The 19349-nt window shown below is 32.8% G+C and overlaps 1 protein-coding gene across 4 annotated transcripts; it reads left to right on the top strand.

Moving 5' to 3' along the window:
* The first annotated feature begins 75 nt into the window (after positions 1-75).
* On the top strand, positions 76-19149 carry LOC131849512 (excitatory amino acid transporter 2). 4 transcript variants are annotated; one of them, XM_059199594.1, is made up of 10 exons: positions 76-122; positions 9186-9341; positions 13576-13912; positions 14304-14441; positions 15462-15670; positions 16434-16605; positions 16901-17095; positions 17583-17717; positions 18176-18281; positions 18848-19149. In XM_059199594.1, the coding sequence occupies exons 2-10, from the start codon at positions 9203-9205 to the stop codon at positions 18965-18967; spliced, it is 1551 nt and encodes a 516-aa protein (XP_059055577.1). In that variant the 5' UTR covers positions 76-122; positions 9186-9202; the 3' UTR covers positions 18968-19149. The 4 variants fall into 4 exon arrangements, with proteins under 4 accessions (XP_059055577.1, XP_059055576.1, XP_059055575.1 ...); XM_059199593.1 differs by lacking the exon at positions 76-122 and adding an exon at positions 4704-4952; XM_059199592.1 differs by lacking the exon at positions 76-122 and having other exon boundaries at positions 8836-9341.
* The last annotated feature ends 200 nt before the right edge of the window (positions 19150-19349 follow it).

Raw genomic sequence — 19349 nt, 5'->3', positions numbered from 1 at the left:
CATGTATCTACATTTTGACCAAACATAGTTTTATATCGTGTATATATTAATATCTTAAACATGTGAGTAAATAATTCAATTGACTGTTTTAGAGTGTAGTGTCTTCTACAGTTTAGTATATGGTGAGTGCTCTGAAGAACTACATTCGCTAATTCCATTTTTTTTAAGGTAATTATTTAAAAAATGAAATTAATGTTAATGTTAGCCCAATTGACAGGAAAATCTCGGTAGTCTAGCGGTTTATCACACCTCCTTACTTGCAATGATATCGGTTTCGATTCCCCGCACGCTAGAAACATTGGTATTCATGAGTATAACTGTTTGAATTGATCTGGGTGTTATCTATGTATTTACAAAAAAATTGGTATCTATGTGTTTATATCAGTCTAGTACCCATAACACAAGCTAATCTTGGGACTAGACGGCGCTGTGTGAATTGTCCCTAGATATTATTATTATTACAGGGATAAAGGCACCAGAATCTTATTTTTTTATTTATTTAACTTCAATGCACAAAAATTATGTGTACATATGGTAGACTTAACACCTCGCGGAGTTATCTACCAGTCAACCATGAGTGGTGTAGAGCAAGATTGTTGATTTATCATGATGGTTTCCAGGGGGAACCGCGTGCAGGTCAACCTGACATGGTACAATGCTAGCAACGGCCATCCCCCCTCTCCCTTCCTATTGCTAGTAATGAATATTATCAGTACAATCTCCAACCGCTTTCTCGGGAAAATAATCATAGTTAATTTCTAGTACATTCACTAGCGTATTGAACCTGACTTTATTCTCATCCTATCATTTTCCAATAATGTTGTAGCACCAGCGTGCACTGCTAACGCAGGTGGATGTACCATTCCCTTATAATTCATATTGTCTGTAAGTTTGTCATATTATTTTTTAGAAATTGATTTTGGTAATCAATGGTTTACCACCACACTGTCCGAATAAATGTATATGTTCTGATTGATGTATTACTTCCAGACATCTAATTAAGGCATAAGTCTCTGCCTGAAGATTGAGGCGTATTTTCCTAAGCCTATATAGTTGCAGATTTTGGGTTTTACACCACATATTCCACATCCTACATCATCTCCTATTTTGGACCCGTCTGTAAACCAGACTAGGTCATGCTCTGAGTGAGACGGTGCATTACTTTCCTATGGTAGCGGATTCGGTTTCGATTTGCCCACGGTGCAAACATTCGTATTCATGAGTATGCTCGATTGTATTGCTCTGGGTGTTTTCTATGTATATTATGTATGTATTTAAGTATTGATATTAGTTGCCTAGTTCTCTTATCACAAGCTCTGCTTAACATAAAACTAGATAGCTTTGTATAAATTGACCAGGGTCATTATTATTATTACTTAAATTACTATATGAACTTCTTACGACAGCGACTTAAAGTATTATTGCTGTGTGAATTGTTCAAGTTTAATATTATTAACTACAGTACCTATCTATCGCTACAAATTGCATACACTCTATCCTGAGTAATTAAAGCCATCGCTCCTAAGAGTATCCTTCAATTCTTGTCCCTGACGGGTTTACGTAGTGAGCACAACAGATCTATGTAGGTCGCAGTACTACAGGTTCAAGCACCTGACAATAGCCCAACATCCAATAATATAAAATAATAAAAAATATATCTATTGCTAATTATCGAAGGTTCTATTGAGGCAAACAGCAAATATTCTCCGGGTCGCTCACCATCGCAATGGACTGACCTTATAAAAACAGCTACACAGCACTTCATTGTATAATGTTCTCGTGCAGTCAAAAACCATACCAGATGGAGGCAAATTGCAACGAGATCTATCACCAAAGAGGACAACGAAGAGATACCATCATGAAAGCTACGACCGCTCTGTCAAGAGTGAACGACTGAAGAAGAGAGTTCTTTCTGTTAATCTTTCGTCAGAGTTACGGGAATGCGCTAGCAATCTTTCACAACCCTGACGGAACTGGTCCTCCTATATGTCTATATAGGAGGATCAGTTGCAGTCTTGCCAGGAATTTGAAAGTGTAGTTCTGTATATCTACAGTATTTTCCAGTATCTATATTAACAATGTGCAAGAGTGAAATACTAAAAAAGAAGACCTATCGCCCCTCTTCTGAAAGTATCATAAAATATAATAGGTACACTAAAAAGTGTTTAATATACATTTTAAGACCAATATCGTTAGGTTATGCTTGCCTAAAACAGATGTTCCATAACAAATTCTTATTAAAACAGGCGGTGCCGTTACAAAGTTTTCAGGTGAAATATTCAGGGCGTGCTCGGGCGTAGCGCGGGCGAGTCATCAAAGAGCGAAGCCTGCTGAGGCAGCAGGAATCAACCAGGCAAAACTGAAAACCGCTGAAATCCAAAAACGATTACGTGCGAGACATACGGACGGAATGTTTGTGTAACACCGCGATTTCATCATTACTATATATACGCCACCAAGGAGCAACGCGAGTTTCAAGCGATTGGCCAGATTCCCACCAATATGCTGAACACCTTCATGTAGGACTACCGGCCGAAGCATGTGGTGTATCGGCGCTACCGTGGGAGATTACCATCATCAGTGCCGTGACCACACAGACAATTTACATTTATTTTTTCTATTAATTATATCATTTATATGTATATAAGTCTGTAAGGTATTTCTAATATGGGCCTTTAGTGGCCTGAATTAAATAAATCAATAAATATTATATTATACTTGCCAAACCGACTCTGTCTATCTGTCTGTCTCGCTTTCACGCTAAAGCTACTGAACCTACTTAAATGAAATTTTGTACACAGATAGTCTAGACCCCGAGAAAGGACATAGCCTAGTTCTTAATGCGATGAAAGAATTGTAAGGGTTTAAATAAATATTGTCATTTTTAAAGCTAATATTTAGGCTGTTGATTAAATATAATTAAATATGACATTCAAAGTTTGTTAAAATGGAAATTCGTCGTTTTTGAAGCTAGACTTTTTTATTTAGCTTTTTTTGGGTAAGATTATTAAATATTTTATGCTATCCAAGGTCACTATTCCACACGGACGAAGTTGCGGGCATAGCTAGTCTTAGACATTTCAAGCCAAAGTTTCGTCGTTTTAAACGGTAATGTGTCAGATGGACTTGTTTTACGCCGCAAATGTATTTCCGCGACGTCTGCTCTCGGTTCACAATTGGAGATTTCCGTAGTAAGCTACAACACTATATATAGCGACAAGATTGTTTGCGACCTGGATTGAAACTTAATTACTAGATGCGGACGTTATTTTGTACAAGTTGCAATAACTAGTTGCAACTAACGAATAACAGGTTTATAGTTACCGTTCGAAATATGAATGCCGCGTGTTAATTCCGCTAAACTACTTTTACCTTTTTGTATTAAGTTAATTAAATTTCATAAAGATCTTACTTTTTAAAAATGTAATAACGTGATAAAATCCATGATATTCTTAATTTTACATACGAATAATTACGCGTCAAATTAAAAAAAAAGTATAAAAGAAACTAATTACAAAAGTAACTTAAATATAATCAATTTTGTAATTAGCTTGCTTATTTCAATACGCTACTTAGAGGCTTGGTGTGATAATATAACTTAAAATAAAACTTTTTAGGTAGCATATTAATAAACATACGAACATACAAACTGATTTTATGACACAACATATATATCGTTTCATGATACATAATCATAACCACAATACAGCTACTTAAATAGTTATTTTAAAAAAATACAAAAATATTCATGTATATTCATGTAGTTCACAGTATGTCCTACATTTTTACATTTTTACCTTTTAGTCTGTTTATTTTGTATTTTTAAGATATTGACAGTATACTAAAACATTTCATTGTTTTAGTATAAACAGACTATACAAAGTTAATCAAACACTATATAAATAAATAATTTTGGAAATGTCCAAGTAACTATCTAGATTCTAACAATTACTAGGTACAAAACTCAATAATTAATTTATGAATGAAAGTTAAATCATGAATCATATTCGTGCAGGCATATAAAATACCTACTCTATATTATGTATGTTTGGAAATTTTCTACAATACCGACATCTACTGAAACGTATACGAAACATTAAGTTATGTTAAGCATCTCTCTACCATTTGTGTGTTTCACCAACTTTCGCTGTAAAGCAAGAAGAGTTACAAAGTTTAATAGTTCTATATTGTTCCAATAGATGGCGCTGTACACATTTATACAATTTATAAAGAAAGAGAGAAGAAGAGACAAGAAAGCATTAAATTCCTAACATTTATTAATAAAACTAGTGTTGTAAAGTAATTTATTTACGTATAGTAACTAATAAAAATAATATTTAAATGTATTATAGTAAAGACGTATTGTCTTGAAACGCAATACTACAATGTTGTTTTAAGAAATCTACCTACAATTTTTATATTTTGCATTTCAATAAATCGAAATTATTTATACCTATTTTTTTAAATTTAAATTATAAATCGATACAAAGGCAAGAAGTAGGTATGTATTAGAATGTACGATGATTAAAATAACCTTGGTGGTGCCGATGCATCAAGAAATGCATACAGTTGCCAACGACATACTAGCGGCACGTTTGAGCGTGTGTCTCGGCCTGATTAAAAAATTAAATTAAAAAGTCACCCATCGGCTGTACAACGGGTTGTATCGGTATATAAAAAAGTAGTATAATTGATAAAAAATATAGAATTACACAGTCTTTTTTTAATACAAAGAAGTGGAAAGTTTTATTTATAAATATTTACTTAATTGTTAATATATTGTGTTTCGATAATCAATAAATACTACGTGATTTAAATAGGTTATAATATTAACAAGAAAATTTGTAGTGAAAGTTTTTACAGTGATTTCTTTCTAATTTATTATATATACCTAGATATTAGTAAAATTGTGGCCACCGTTCATAAAGCTACCAAAATTAAACAAATAAAGGGTAAGTAAATCTACAAATAGTATTAATTAATATAATAAGTACAAAACAGTACCTTTTTTAATTTAAAAATAGAAAATAATTAAATCAAAGTATTGTGTATAAACCATAGGTATATGATATACTTATCTATATTACAGTATATCCGGTTTAAAATCAAACTCACTTAAATTATTTTATTTTTGATCTCTGAACATATCTATTTGAACTATAAATTTATTATTCTGGAATTGTTACTAATATTATAAAGTAGTTTCATTTGTATTTATTTCCTGTTCATGTCTTGACGGTTTAATCAGTCTACATAAAGAGAATAGTAATTAGTTTAGTTTTAAATTAGTTATTAGTAATTATAATATCCGCGCATAATTCTTACAACGCCATCTAGTTCTAAGCTAAGCAGAGATTTTGTTATGGGTACTAGACAACTGATACAAATACTCAAATACAGGTTTTGTTCTTTAAAAAAAAACGCTAAAATAAAGTTCAGATAATATTCCCATAATTTACAATTGAAGGTAAATCTTTCCTTACTCGTGGCGGTGTTGATATAAAGGCGTAAGTGGTTTCAAAGTTTGATAACCTGAACGTGGAAAGAATTTTTTTTATGATAGATAAATAGATAGATGAATATACTTTATTTGTAACACACACTAAAGAAAAGGCATAAACAAAATATTAAAGGACATGTATCGTTACAATAAGGTGGATTTAATTGGTGATAATGTAATGGAATGGTGCACAGATTTTGTGCTAACACAAACGGTATTGGGGCACCGATGGAGAATGATAGGATGGGGTCAAGTTAGCCCATTGTATTGAATTCTTCCACTAATATATCAGGGGCGGATCTAAGGGCTTTTTGGGCTGCAGCCCAGTGCCCCGATACAAAGGGCCCCATTCCCTACTGAAACGACATCTAGAAGATAAAAAAATATCTAGTTAAAAAACCTATCATAACCCTGAGATCAATCAACCCATTCAAATGCGAGTCTATCGAAATGAACGGGGAATTTCTGGTCGGTTGTTTTTGGTCGGTGTATTTTTTTTTTGGAGTAATATAATTAGGTAGGTCCGTAAGTTGATTTAGCTCCACAAAATCACGATCCGCCCCTGAATATTCTGATAACTTTATATGATAATTTAAAGGTCATTCGTCTCCATTACCATCTCGGGCGGGGTGTTTTCTATGCACTATATTTACAAAAAAGTGTATTTATTTAGCTAAGTACTGTTGTACTATACAACTGTATAAATACAGTTGTATAGTACAACAGTACTTAGCTTGGGACTAGATGGCGGTGTTATTCTGAGATAGTATTATGTAATAAATTTTTAATAATAATAAATAATTGCCATAGTGAGTATGGTGACCACAAAGACCATATAATTGTTTTATACATATGTTAGTCCGTAAGGTATAATAAGGTAAAGCCCAATATTGTTATATATTAAGGTAATATTAAGTTGCCTGACGTAAATAAATAAAAAAATCAATAGCTGTAAAATTTTAGTTCACGTCGTACGAAATATGGAAGAACACAGACTTTATACCTCTTCATACATCACCAAGTCGTGGGTAAGAACTTGTGATCTATAAACCCGGATAAATCTGGCCACAAGAGTGCCATTGTGTATTGTCCTGAGATTATATATATAATCAATAGCCATGAAATTTAGTGCACGTCATATCAAATATAAATGGAAGAACACAGCTTTATACCTCTTCATACATCACCAAGTCGTGGGTAAGAACTTGTGATCTATAAACCCGGATAAATCTGGCCACAAACGTCACGAGCGCCATTATACTCTATCGCTTCTATATTTACAACGGCACATGTACGTAATTTTAGGACAAGTTGTGACGACTTGTGACCGGTGTTTGGTCACAGTTTTAAATATTTTAATTAACACTAACCAATTAAATTAATAACGTCTGGACAATTAACGCAGCGCCATCTAGTCCCACGGTAAGCAGAGCTCGTGGTATGAGTAATAGACAACTGATATAAATACTTAATTTTGTTTATAAATACATACATAATATTATTATTATATTTTATCATTATTAATATACATATAAAAAACCCAGACATACAGATAATCATACTTATGAATACAATGTTTGCACCGTGCGAGGAATTGAACCCGCGACCATCGGAAGTAAAGCGGTGTGCTAGACCGCTAGACCACCGAGGCCGTCACATTACATTAAGTTATATTTACGTAATATTATTTTGTTTAATTCCACTACAATTAGCAAGTTTGAGATCACAAATACCTGACTACCGTTATGACCTTTTCTAATGGTGATCAAATTCCGACCGTTATTGAGCCTACACCCATATTGCGACACATATGTTTCGCCTTCGAACGAGGTATCATCAGGCATTAAATGGAGTTCGGATATAGCTTGGAAACCTTTTTTTTCGGCCTACTGCAATGCTGTTGACCGCCGCTGGCCTTTACAGCTTCATCGAACGATAGGGGGCGAGTGCAGATGGCACTCCACACCCACGGAAGGACTTATGGAGCGGCTATAAGCCAACTCCTGTCTGACGGCGTATCCGTTGGGCAGAGGTTGGCTTTCAGCCGCTTTACTTTAGTCCGAGGGCACCGCATGGGTTCAAACCTCGGCTCAGGCCGTCGTAATTTCGATCCCCGTTTGAATTGGACGGGGGATCGATCGAAGGGGGAAGCCTAAAGTTGACTGTTCGGCGACCGAACCGCGACTAGTTCGATATAATATATTTAAACTATGTATATTGTTTAATATTTTAACATATGTGTAGTCTACTTGTTCACTACCGCTATTTAACCAAAAAGGTAGCAAGTTGAAACTTGGCTGACATCCAAAAACACCCCAGACGTTCCAGTTACATTAAAAATCAAGTATAAAAGAATAGAGTTTCTTACATTATAATTTATTTTTTTAATAAAATATAGAATTACCACCTATGATTTATTTTAAAAGTAGGCAAAAAAAAATTTCAGATGGTTTGTTTATTCATTATAAAGGTATCAAGCAATCAAACTTTATAATATTACTAGTTATTCGGACAAAAATTATTTTTCCATATAAATTAAAGTCGCTATTAAAAAAGTATCTGATGCCAGAATGGTAAAAATTTAGAGTACGTATTTTTTATGCCACGATATAAAAAAAAAAAAAATGTAATACAAAAAATAAAAAAACTGTTAGGGATGGACAACCTTTATCACTTAGGGGTATGAAATATATATAGTAGTCGATTCTCAGACCTAATGAATATGCATATAAAATTTAAAAAAAAACAGTCGTTCCGTTTCTGATGAGTATAGTAATTAATAGTAATTAACATTGTGAAGTGAGAATTTTATATATAAGAAGTTGTATTAAAAAAAACTTTTTTATAACAAACATGGCCGACTGAAACAATTGCCATGCGTGCCGGTAACTGTAATAAAGTTTTTGGATTATTTAATATCTAATAATTATAGTTACATGACTACCACAGGAAGAAAAACATGTCTAAGAATTTCTATGCAACTGCAATACTTAATACAGCATAATCTTCATAATTTAATAAACTACGTATTTATAGAAGTTTTATGCAACTATGTGAATGGAAGTCAATCGATGGCTGCGCGCGCAACTTCAGGCATGCCCTTCTTACCTCCACCAAGCGCCTCTGACGAGTTCATCCCTCGTTATATCCTAAATACATCGCTGGGGAACTGCGTATCAAATTTATATTATACAAAGCAAACGCTCAATGGTTAATGTAACATTTCTTAATGAACGAGATAAAGCAATCTTGATACATAACATAGAGTACATGCAATCCACCGCAACCCACTGAAAGGCATTGTTATTCAGTTCCATGAAAACGTTAGACAGGAACAGTGGCTCACATTTATTTGGAATAAAAAAAATGCAATCATATTTCAAATAACTTTTCTAAATTAAACCGTACTAACTTAAACATAAAGTGTATTTGTTGATATAAAATATTGATTTCTGCTATTTATAATACCAATAAATTTATCCAATGCATTGTAAACACTATCGGGAAACAATGATATCCTAAATGTCTATTTACATTTATTTCATTAAACAATAAATTATTATTTTATTCTATCAAAAGTCATAAACAACGGTCTCCGGTTATCCATTAAAAACAAACCAGATCTGAAGATCTGGACTGCCGAGTCCAACTTCACCTGTAATGGAGAAAAGTGAACGGTTTTCAGAATATCTATTCGCTAAGATGGGCCCAGGAGATGGGGGGCCGAAGACAACGGAGGACCGGACGGCGCCGGTAGAGCCCACTGGTGCCAGGAAGTGGCTGGCAGATAACATCATGCTGGTGATCACCTTGATTGGAGTGCTTTTCGGGATTGCTGTAGGTGAGTTTATATTTATAAATATTCATTCGGTACCGGTATTCAGATCGGTAGATTAAAAAAAATGAGTATTCAAAAGTGATTTAATGTAAGTTTATTTGAATAAATCATTTTCTATTCTTATTTCGTACTCTTTATAGAAATCTAATATATATAATTCTCGTGTCACAGTTTTCGTTCCCATACTCCTCCAAAACAAAACGGCATGACCGATTCTTATGAAATTTTGGGAGCGTATTGAGTAGGTCTGAGAATCGGCCAACATCTATTTTTCCCCCTAAATGTTAGGGGTAGTCCACCCCTAAATATTTTTTTTATTTAAGGCAAAACAACGATTGCCCGGACAGCTAGTATCTTTATAAAAATCTTTATAGAAAGATATGTATTAATATAAAAATACATGCATATAATTACATGTACAAGAGGCGGCCTTATCGCTAAACAATCTCTTACTGTAAGAGATCGTTTTAGGTAGACGTAGGTGAAGATTAAGAAAATAATAGGCGGTGCACTTAACAACACAACTAATACATAAATAATACATGCAAATATACACAAATATGTACATTCTATTCATATTGCTTTAGAAATAGAAATAGTCATAATATTCATTCAAATAAATTTAATATTGACACTTTTGAATAGTCATAATTTTTTTTATTCTAACACTCACTCGAGATGAAGATTCGACTCATCACAAGAAGTGGCAAGAATTTTGCGTGTTGCTTTTTTAAATATAAGTTTTACAGAATTATGTTTTTGAAAAGAAAGAAAGAAAGTTTTCTTATGTTTTTGAGAATTTTGAGTGAATACAAACTGCCATATAGCAAAGTCGAGATATGTAAGTAAATAAATATACATAATATAATACTTCAACGATAGTTTAATAGTAATAATTATCAGAGCAGACCAGCCCAAAACGTTACGTACGTTCTGCTCTATTCTATTGTTGCAGTAAACATAAAGATATATATTTTGTTATTTGGAAAATTCATTATATTTCCAATCTATTGTAAACTAGCTACTTGTCCCGGCTTCGCACGGGTGTACATATATTATATATATAAACCTTCCTCTAAAATCACCCTATCTATTAAAAAAACCCACTTCAAAATCCGTTGCATAGTTTTAAAGATTTAAGCATATATAGGGACGGACAGACAGCGACAGCGACTTTATTTTATACTATGTAATAATGATTCTTATACTGCCTTCAATTGTTCCTACGAATGAGCTAAAAATCCCCTTAATTGGTGAAAATTATTACTAGGATAAAGAATTATGACTTACCATAGGATAAAGAAAATAATTTAATATTCATTCACACATAATTTAAGAGCTACCATCTTGTCGGTGGAGCTCTTGCCACTTCCGCGATCTTCCATCATGCTCTTTAATTCTTGATACGTCACGACTCCCATTTTCTCCTTAATTTCATAGAGCAAAAATTTCACCGAGTTAAATTAGTCATTGTTGAAAATTTTCATAGTAATACATTTTGTATGGGGAGCGGTCGTGGATTCACATTTTGTATTAGCCTTAATAAGCAGGGAATGCATCATTTCATCCATTAATAACATGTTTAATGTGCAGATCACGTGGTATCAAAATCATGCGCAAGTCAAATATCTACTATAATATATACGGTTGAACAATGAACCAAACCGAAAGACTGTTTCAGTATTTAAGTATTTATAAAATGGAACATTTTTCCTATAGAAGTGAAAATATAAGGTAATTTTAAAATCTCCATAAGAAACTGGTCGGTCACATGATAACTTTGTTCTAGAAAAGTCTTTTCCGATCCTGTTTCTTTTCACCAACACAATGGATTTTAGAAACTGTTTTCAATAGCATGATAACATTGTACACTGATATATGATAGAGTTAAGTTATATGATCTCCATCATAACTAATAATAACATCCATCATAAACAATAATATTCACCGTGCGAATCCGTACTATGTCGCTAGTGTAATAAATAACCAAGAATTTTGCGACGGTCTCGGTGGTCTAGCGGATTTGCACACCACTTGATTTACGATAGTCGCGGGATCCATTCCTCGCACGGTACAAACATTTGTATTCATGAGTGATTGTTTGTATCGGTCTGGGTGTTTTCTATGTATAATGTGTATGTACAAAAAATGTGTGTATGTATTTATATCAGTTGTTTGATACCGTGTCATGGCACTATGTCAATTGTCTTGAGATATTATTACACTATTTATTATATTTGCCTTAATAAATACTCCACTCGAGTTATCATAACAACTATTTATAACTCCTGTAAAATTGGTTAAAACACGACAGACTTTGATAAGCGTATGACAGTTTATAATCTCTATAGATACCTACAATAAGTAATCTTTATATCTATAAACAAACCTAAAACTTTTATTAAAGATATAAAGAAGTTGTCATATCTGGGAGCTCATTGTGCAACGCTAACAATTTAATTTGAAATCGATTAAAACAAATAATATTCCGAATACGTAACCTACTTCAGTTACAATCAGTAGCTATATCTCGGCATTTGCTGCAAACTAATTTGTAGGTTTATGCTGAGTTAGTTGCCTTTTCACCTTTACTGCACATAAAGCCACTTCCATTTCTTTTATTTGTACCGCTGTTATGCTATGTGTTTGCAATTAGGGAATAAATTTGCATATAAAAAAATGCAAACCAGTCGATTTTTATCTGCCGCAATTGAGAAATGTTAGAAACTGAGTTATTAATTCGTGTTTTTTTTTACAATAAGAATGTATTCAAGTTTTGCTATCAGATGTCTAATAGCCATAGTAGAAGTTCTGTCTAATTTAGAACTTGTGGCAGTGTAAATTATGCATTAATCTATACATATAAATAAAATTAGAGTGTCTGTTGTGTCTGTAATATTGAATTAACCGTTTTTTAATACATGCCTATGATTATAAATACGATACATACACCAAAATTGTAATAAATGTTTTATTACAATTTTTTTCTGTCTGTCCGTTTGTTCCTGCTAATCTCTGGAATGGCTGGACCGATTTTGACGTGACTTTTATTGGCAGGTAGCTGATGTAATAAGGAGTAACTTAGACTACTTTTATTTTAGAAAAATAAAGTAGTCTAAGTTACTCCAACTAAAGCCAGTTATTAATATAAAATTATATATTTACTGTATTTTATAGCACATTATTTTAAAATGGTTATATATAAAAGCTGATACTGTGTAGTCTTCGCGTGACTATTTCACCTTTACGAGAATATTGTAGTTCAATATTGTCGTTTAGTTATTTTTGTCTTCTACTTTATCTATTCGTGTCTACAATCTATAACATGTACAGAATGGATGACGAGTACGATAGCGTATATTTTATGAATTTTTGAAATCCGCGAATGTCGCAATCTGGGTCACCATCTAGGACCGTCCTAGAACTAAGGTAAATAGCTCGTTTTATGAGAAGTTAGAGAGAAAACTAATATAAGGAAGCTGAACAGTAAAAAAATGTTTACGACTAAATTTTTAAAAAGTGATATAGAAGAAATTATTTTACATAAAACCTCAACAACTAATGGATCATGCCTACTCTAGTTCTACTTACAGTTGTTGGCAGTTAATTTAAATATCTTGTAAAGTCACTGACATATTTCATTATGATTATATAAAAATTAAAATAATAACTATATTAAAGATTGTCATAAATATTAAAGAAAGTGGCAGAGGAAGACCAAAAGAGAGATGAATGGACTGAATGAAAGATGATGTGGTAAGAAAGTGAGTGAATAACGAGGTTACTGCGAACAGGGATGAATGGAAGAGAAAACATATTACGCCGGTCCTAATTGAATGGGATAAGGAAGAAGCAGATGTTGATGATCTCATTATAAATATGTTTAATTTAATAAATATCGTATCTCGTACAATCTTTAAGATTAACTTTTTTACTAACAAACAGAGCTTCTGTATATACTTATAATTTATTAATTTATGTAGAATGGGAACAAATTTGGACCCAACTTCAAGCATGATTAATGGTAGTCAACATTTCAATTGAACAAATAAAATCTAATTGGTATATCATTCATATGTCTCCGTCCATTAATTGATCTTATGAAAGCAGTCATGTTAGAATTAAGAATGAACACGACTCTGTATTAAGATACTTATCTTGGCATTTAGGAGAGAGCATCGTCACCTAATTGATTGAACTTTCAACTCACTCTAATTGATATAAATTTCAACTTCAGGATTTGGACTTCGCCCCTACCATCTCGGCCCCGATGCGCTCATGATAATTTCATACCCTGGAGAGCTCTTCATGAGATTGTTGAAGTTAATGATACTACCTTTAATCATAGCGAGTCTAATCGCTGGGTCTGCAAGTTTAAATGCGAAGATGAGCGGAAAAATCGCAGTCCGGACTCTTCTATACTTTATACTTACTTCCATGTTTAATGCCTTCCTTGGTATATTACTGGCTACGATGATACATCCTGGACAACCAGAGTTAAGGGACGATCATCATGCTGTGGTGGAGAATAAGAGAGACCATAAGATCTTGGATAGCATACTTGATATTGGAAGGTAATATTTTTATTTTTATTTGCAATTCAAATTGCTTCCGAATTGATAAAGATTGAATAACACTAGACATAACAAAATAAATTGTGTCTAAATTTCATTGTTATAACAGCAATGTTAATAACATTGCTGAGGACTGAGGTGTGTTATACCTTAAGGAATTGATAGTTAAATTGCAAGGAATTTAACTCCCAATTTCTTCAAACTGGAATACATAAATATATTTTGCACTCTGCTATTGGCAGAATTAGATTAAATAAAGCAACGCGACGTCTGAACAAAATTTCCCGGTAAGCTGAGATTGTTAGAGAATTTTTTTAAGGGAAGTGTTTAGTTTTAAGGAAATTTACTGCGGATTCAACTCCGAGTCTTTAATACATTTATTTATTTTTAGGAACATATTTCCGGATAATATCGTACAAGCAGCCTTTCAACAAGCCCACACAGTGTACACAGAACCACCGACAATGTTTGCTAGAAATTTCACTGAAAATGATACTCTGCCTAACTTGGTAAGAGTTGTATCCTATAGGTTAGTATACAGTCTACTTCATATTATATATTCTTTAAGAGCAATAGTTATATAAACAGATACTACTGTACTAGATAAAGGTGATATCAGGCAGCAAGATTAGTGTTAACACTGTTTCGTAATATATATTTAAAAACATTAACACCAAACTGAAATGGTTGATACCAGGGAAAGATAAAAGATTATTTCAATCTTAAATTAATTTAATTAACTGACTGTACAGTTATTATTACAAAATTAATAGTCATAAAACCATTAAAAATGGTTTCCGTTGAAAATTAGTGCTGTAGCTTCGGCTGCAGCAATATTCTGCGCAGTGTCCGTTTTAGCAAATATTTTATAAACGCATTTTCAATTGTCTTATTCTGTTGATGTGGCTATGTCTCTGAATATGTATGTACATGTATATGTGTCTGTACGTGTATACATGCTTTTGCATTAAAATTTAATTGAATCTATGCTATTTATAATGCATGTTAATGTCGATAATAATTGCTTAATAAATGTATATTGTTATTATTAAATAGATTAGAAAGTGGACTAAAATTTTATAACTATAACAAAATTAAAAAAATAATTTACTCAAATAATGAATTTTTTAAAGTATGTTCTTTTTTAGATAATGATTTAAAGGAATTTAATTCCAATCGTAAATGCAGTAATAATATTAAATAGAGACAATGGGCGGCAAATATAAATACAAATTCTTAAACATGTAGTATTATACAACACATTGAGATGAGTACCGACCATTCTTCTTGTCTGAATGTGCATTCTGTATATAGCGAAAGTGCTTCTATTGAACAATCCAATATAGATTATTTCTACTACTCTATTTTTTAACTCTAATACAGATTTATTCCCGTCACCCCTTAACATAGCGTGGCATAGGAAATAGTGTTGTAAAAAATGTCAAAATAATAGTAATTAGTTTAAAATTGAAATAACTAAAAGAACCAAAACAATGTATGCTGTAGTAGCTTTTGTATTTAAAGCAAATATTACAATTATAAATTTCAGATCTGGTACTAACACTCTTGGCTTAGTATTTTTCTGCCTAGTTTTCGGAAGTCTTCTGGGCACCCTGGGGCCTAAAGGACAGGTGGTGATAGACTTCTTCCAGGCTATATTCGAGGTGATCATGAAGATGGTGACGGGTGTCATGTGGTTTACACCTTTGGGTGTCAGCAGTGTCATAGCTGGCAAGATACTTGGTGTTAGCAATGTCGGTAAGTTTTTTAACCTGTTTGTAACATACTATTTATTATTATTATATTTAAAGTAGAATAAAATTCGAAGTATTTAAAAATAGAAAACGGATTTAGACGATCACGGTGGCTTAGAGAAATCTTCTAAATATTTGAGTATAGTTACCACTTCGGTGGTCTAGCGGTTTAACATACCCCCTTATTTCCGATGGTCGCGGGCTAGAATCCTTGCAAAAACATTGTATTCTTGAGTATGATTGTTTATATTCGTCTCGATATTTTCTATGTATTTGTAATAAAAAGTATTGTCTGAGTTATCTAGTACCCATAAGCTTTGCCTAGCTTGGGACTAGATGGCAATGCGTGAATTGTCCACGGTCCAATTATTATTATTGTTCATAATTCCCAATTCAAATTCATATCTTTGAAAGATTATGATTTTCTTTTATTAAACTGACTTGTGTTATATCATCTAGAAACGTTGTAAGCAATGGCCATCTAAATTAAAAACAACAATGATAAATATTTGGCATACTTTCCGAAATTATCAAGTCTATGATTATGATATACTAGCTGTTCCCGCGGTTTCACGCCCATGAAATTTATAACCTATGTGCTGTTCTGATGTATAAGCAATATAGCTTACTATGTAGTTTCTTCAATAATTTAAATCCGTTCATTAGTTTTTACGTGTAAGAGTAACAAACATCCATCTATACTCACAAACTTTCGCTATAATTGTTAATACTGTCAATAAGATTTATATTAAACTTTATCATTTCAGCTACAGTAATGTCACAACTAGCATGGTTTATAGCAACAGTCACCGTTGGTGTATTTTTCTATCAACTTATTGTAATGCAGCTCATATACTTTGCATTCCTCAAGAAGAATCCGTACAAATTCTATCTTGGACTCACTCAAGCAATGCTGACTGCATCAGCTACCGCATCTACGTAAGTATTTTATTTATTTAATTAATTAGAAAATAGAAACAATCTTTATTCATGAAACATATAAGCACTTTTGAATAGTCATATTTTTTTATCTTACTGGAATTATCATTTTTTGCTTACGTTTGTTTCTATTTAGTTTAGTCTTCTTCTTCTTATTTGCCATCTCCTACGCCAGGTTGGCGATCATCTTATTCTATTGTAAAAGCACTGAATATTTATGTTTCTGTCCTTTCTTTCTTTAGTAGGGTATAACGGCTAATGATAATAATTATTTACTTTACCTGTTACATTTCAGAGCTGCAGCTCTTCCAGTGACATTTCGAAGCATGGAAGGCCCTCTACGGATAGACCCTCGAATTACCAGATTCGTGCTTCCAATTGGTTGCAACATCAATATGGACGGAACGGCATTATTTCTGTCTGTAGCTAGTATTTTTGTGTGCCAGATGAATAGTATACATTTGGGATTTGCGCAATTAGCAACAATATTGTAAGTTTCTAATTTAGTTCCTAATTATATATTTATTTTTGCTTAGAATTAAAATATTGATACAAATAATATTATAATACACATAGACAAATCACATAGCGCTATCTATTCTTAACATATTATTACAGTTAAAACATTGATCCAGAAACATAATATATTTTAGGATAGTGATAAAGCGACATCTAGTCCCAAACTAAAAAGAACTTGTGTATGGATACTAAACAATTGATATATAAAGACATTATTTTTTGGAAATGCTAACATAATATATATACAAAGTAACCAGACCGATACAAACAATCATACTCATGTATACAAATGTTTATACCGTTCGAAAAATCTAACCGCGACCATTCGAAATAAGGCTGTGCGGTGTGCTAAACCGCTAGACCGCTAGGGGTTATATTAAAATACATAGTTACGTTTTTCTTTCTTTCATTTATTTATCATTTTATATTACTTCACCTACTTCACCATTGTTCCACAGTTTAACATCAACCGCGGCGTCAGTATCATCAGCATCAGTACCATCAGCCGCAATGGTATTACTACTCGTGGTATTAGCAGCCGTTGATGCCCCTACACATGATGTGTCCCTGTTATTTGCTGTGGATTGGCTTGTGTGAGTATATCATGAATATTTACTAGAACACGACTTTGCAACTTTCATTTCCAACATTAATTTGCTTGAAGGTTCATGTACAGTAGCGAAATAATTATAATATGTAATATGATCTCTACTACTGTGTGGCATACCTCTAATGTTGCCATTCCTGCCATTCCCTAAGTCTAAGTTTTGATTACTCTGTATCCTGTTGTTTCAATGCCATATCTATATCTCCGACCATTTCTCTAAGTCTATGTTTTGACTCCTCTATAATCTGTTATTTCACTGTCCTTTCTTTATGACTTGTCATCCTCTAAGTCTAAGTTTTGATTCTCCTGTATCCTGTTGCCTTACATATATCGCAATTTTCAAACAGCTACATAGCTGCTTGGCGACTCAAAGAAGGACAATAAAAAGAATACCTTGGTAAACAGCTGAGCCGTATTCTAAAACCACTATATGTTATATTTCAGAGATCGAATACGTACAACGAATAATATGTTGGGAGATTGCTATGCAGCTGCAGTCGTCGAGCATTTATCTAAAAACGAGTTGATGGCTTGCGATGCAGTTTCTACTGTAAGTATAATTTATTATTATCTGTAAAGCTATTGTAATTGTAATAGTTATAAAGATCTAAAGGTTTAGACAACTCACAAATGAAATTAACCATGAAAATAATCATGCTGCGCACATAAGAACGACAGACATTTTATGTTTGCTGTCTTATTCCATTAATTGCTTTTAAATATGGTAATTCATTATTGATAGATTTATTTTCTACACGTTTAAGATCTCTTCAACGAATCTCAAGAAGTAGGTCGCAAATCAACTGTCCTCCTCCGTCGATGTCTAATTTAAATGGGGTCCAAAATTGACAGCCTCAGCCGAGGTGTCTATCCCTCACTATCCGTCATCCCATAAGTCCTTATCGTTCGTTCGTAAAGCTCAGAAGCGGTCAAAAGCACTAGAAAACTATTTATATATGTATTTATAAATAGAATAGTATCTCTAAATATTTGTATCAGTTGTCTAGTCCATAATAAAATCTCTGCCTAGCTTGGAACTAGATGGCCCTGTGTGAATCGTCTAAGGATATCACATTATACAGCTTTCCTAAAATAGGATTTTAATCATATTTTCAGGATCCAGCCCTCAATTGTTTGACTCCCACCACCAACACTGAGGTTGACATCGGCGTAGTAAAATGCGATGACGTCATCATCGATATGCACCAGAATCATTGTGATTCCAATAGGATTTAGTTTTAAATAGAAATTAAGTTACAAAAATAAGACTAAGTATTATATTGTGTGAAGGTCATCATAAATGGATGAGTGATTGCAAAAGTGAGATTAGAACCTTGTCCAATGCCTAACCAGAAATTTATTATATAGACCCTTTTAATATCGGTGTAATACATAAGCATGTAGGTATACATGTATAAAGTGATGATTTTATATAAAATTTTCTTTTAGAATATACACTATCGAAATGTCGCACGTTTTGCATTTTCTGGCAATTTTATATTTCCAAATATTTGGGCCAGGCCCAGCAAATGTTGTGTTGCCATATATATTCTAAATATCTTTATTTAAAAATTTCATGGTATAAAGGTGAAAATTTAATGTTAAATATATTTTCTAA

Source organism: Achroia grisella, unplaced genomic scaffold (assembly GCF_030625045.1).
Source record: "Achroia grisella isolate CSIRO2021 unplaced genomic scaffold, CSIRO_AGI_Agris_v1 utg642, whole genome shotgun sequence".
Lineage (NCBI taxonomy): Eukaryota > Metazoa > Arthropoda > Insecta > Lepidoptera > Pyralidae > Achroia > Achroia grisella.
Note: the sequence above shows the minus strand (reverse complement) of the source record. Positions and strands in the feature narration are given on the sequence as shown.

Bases quoted from the DNA above. Each gene is read 5' to 3' on its own strand.
- LOC131849512 (XM_059199592.1), top strand. From the start codon at position 9,161: ATGGAGAAAAGTGAACGGTTTTCAGAATATCTATTCGCTAAGATGGGC. The intron at 15,671-16,433 runs GTAAGTTTTTTA...TTATCATTTCAG, and splicing joins ACTTGGTGTTAGCAATGTCG to CTACAGTAATGTCACAACTA. The intron at 17,096-17,582 runs GTAAGTTTCTAA...ATTGTTCCACAG, and splicing joins GCGCAATTAGCAACAATATT to TTTAACATCAACCGCGGCGT.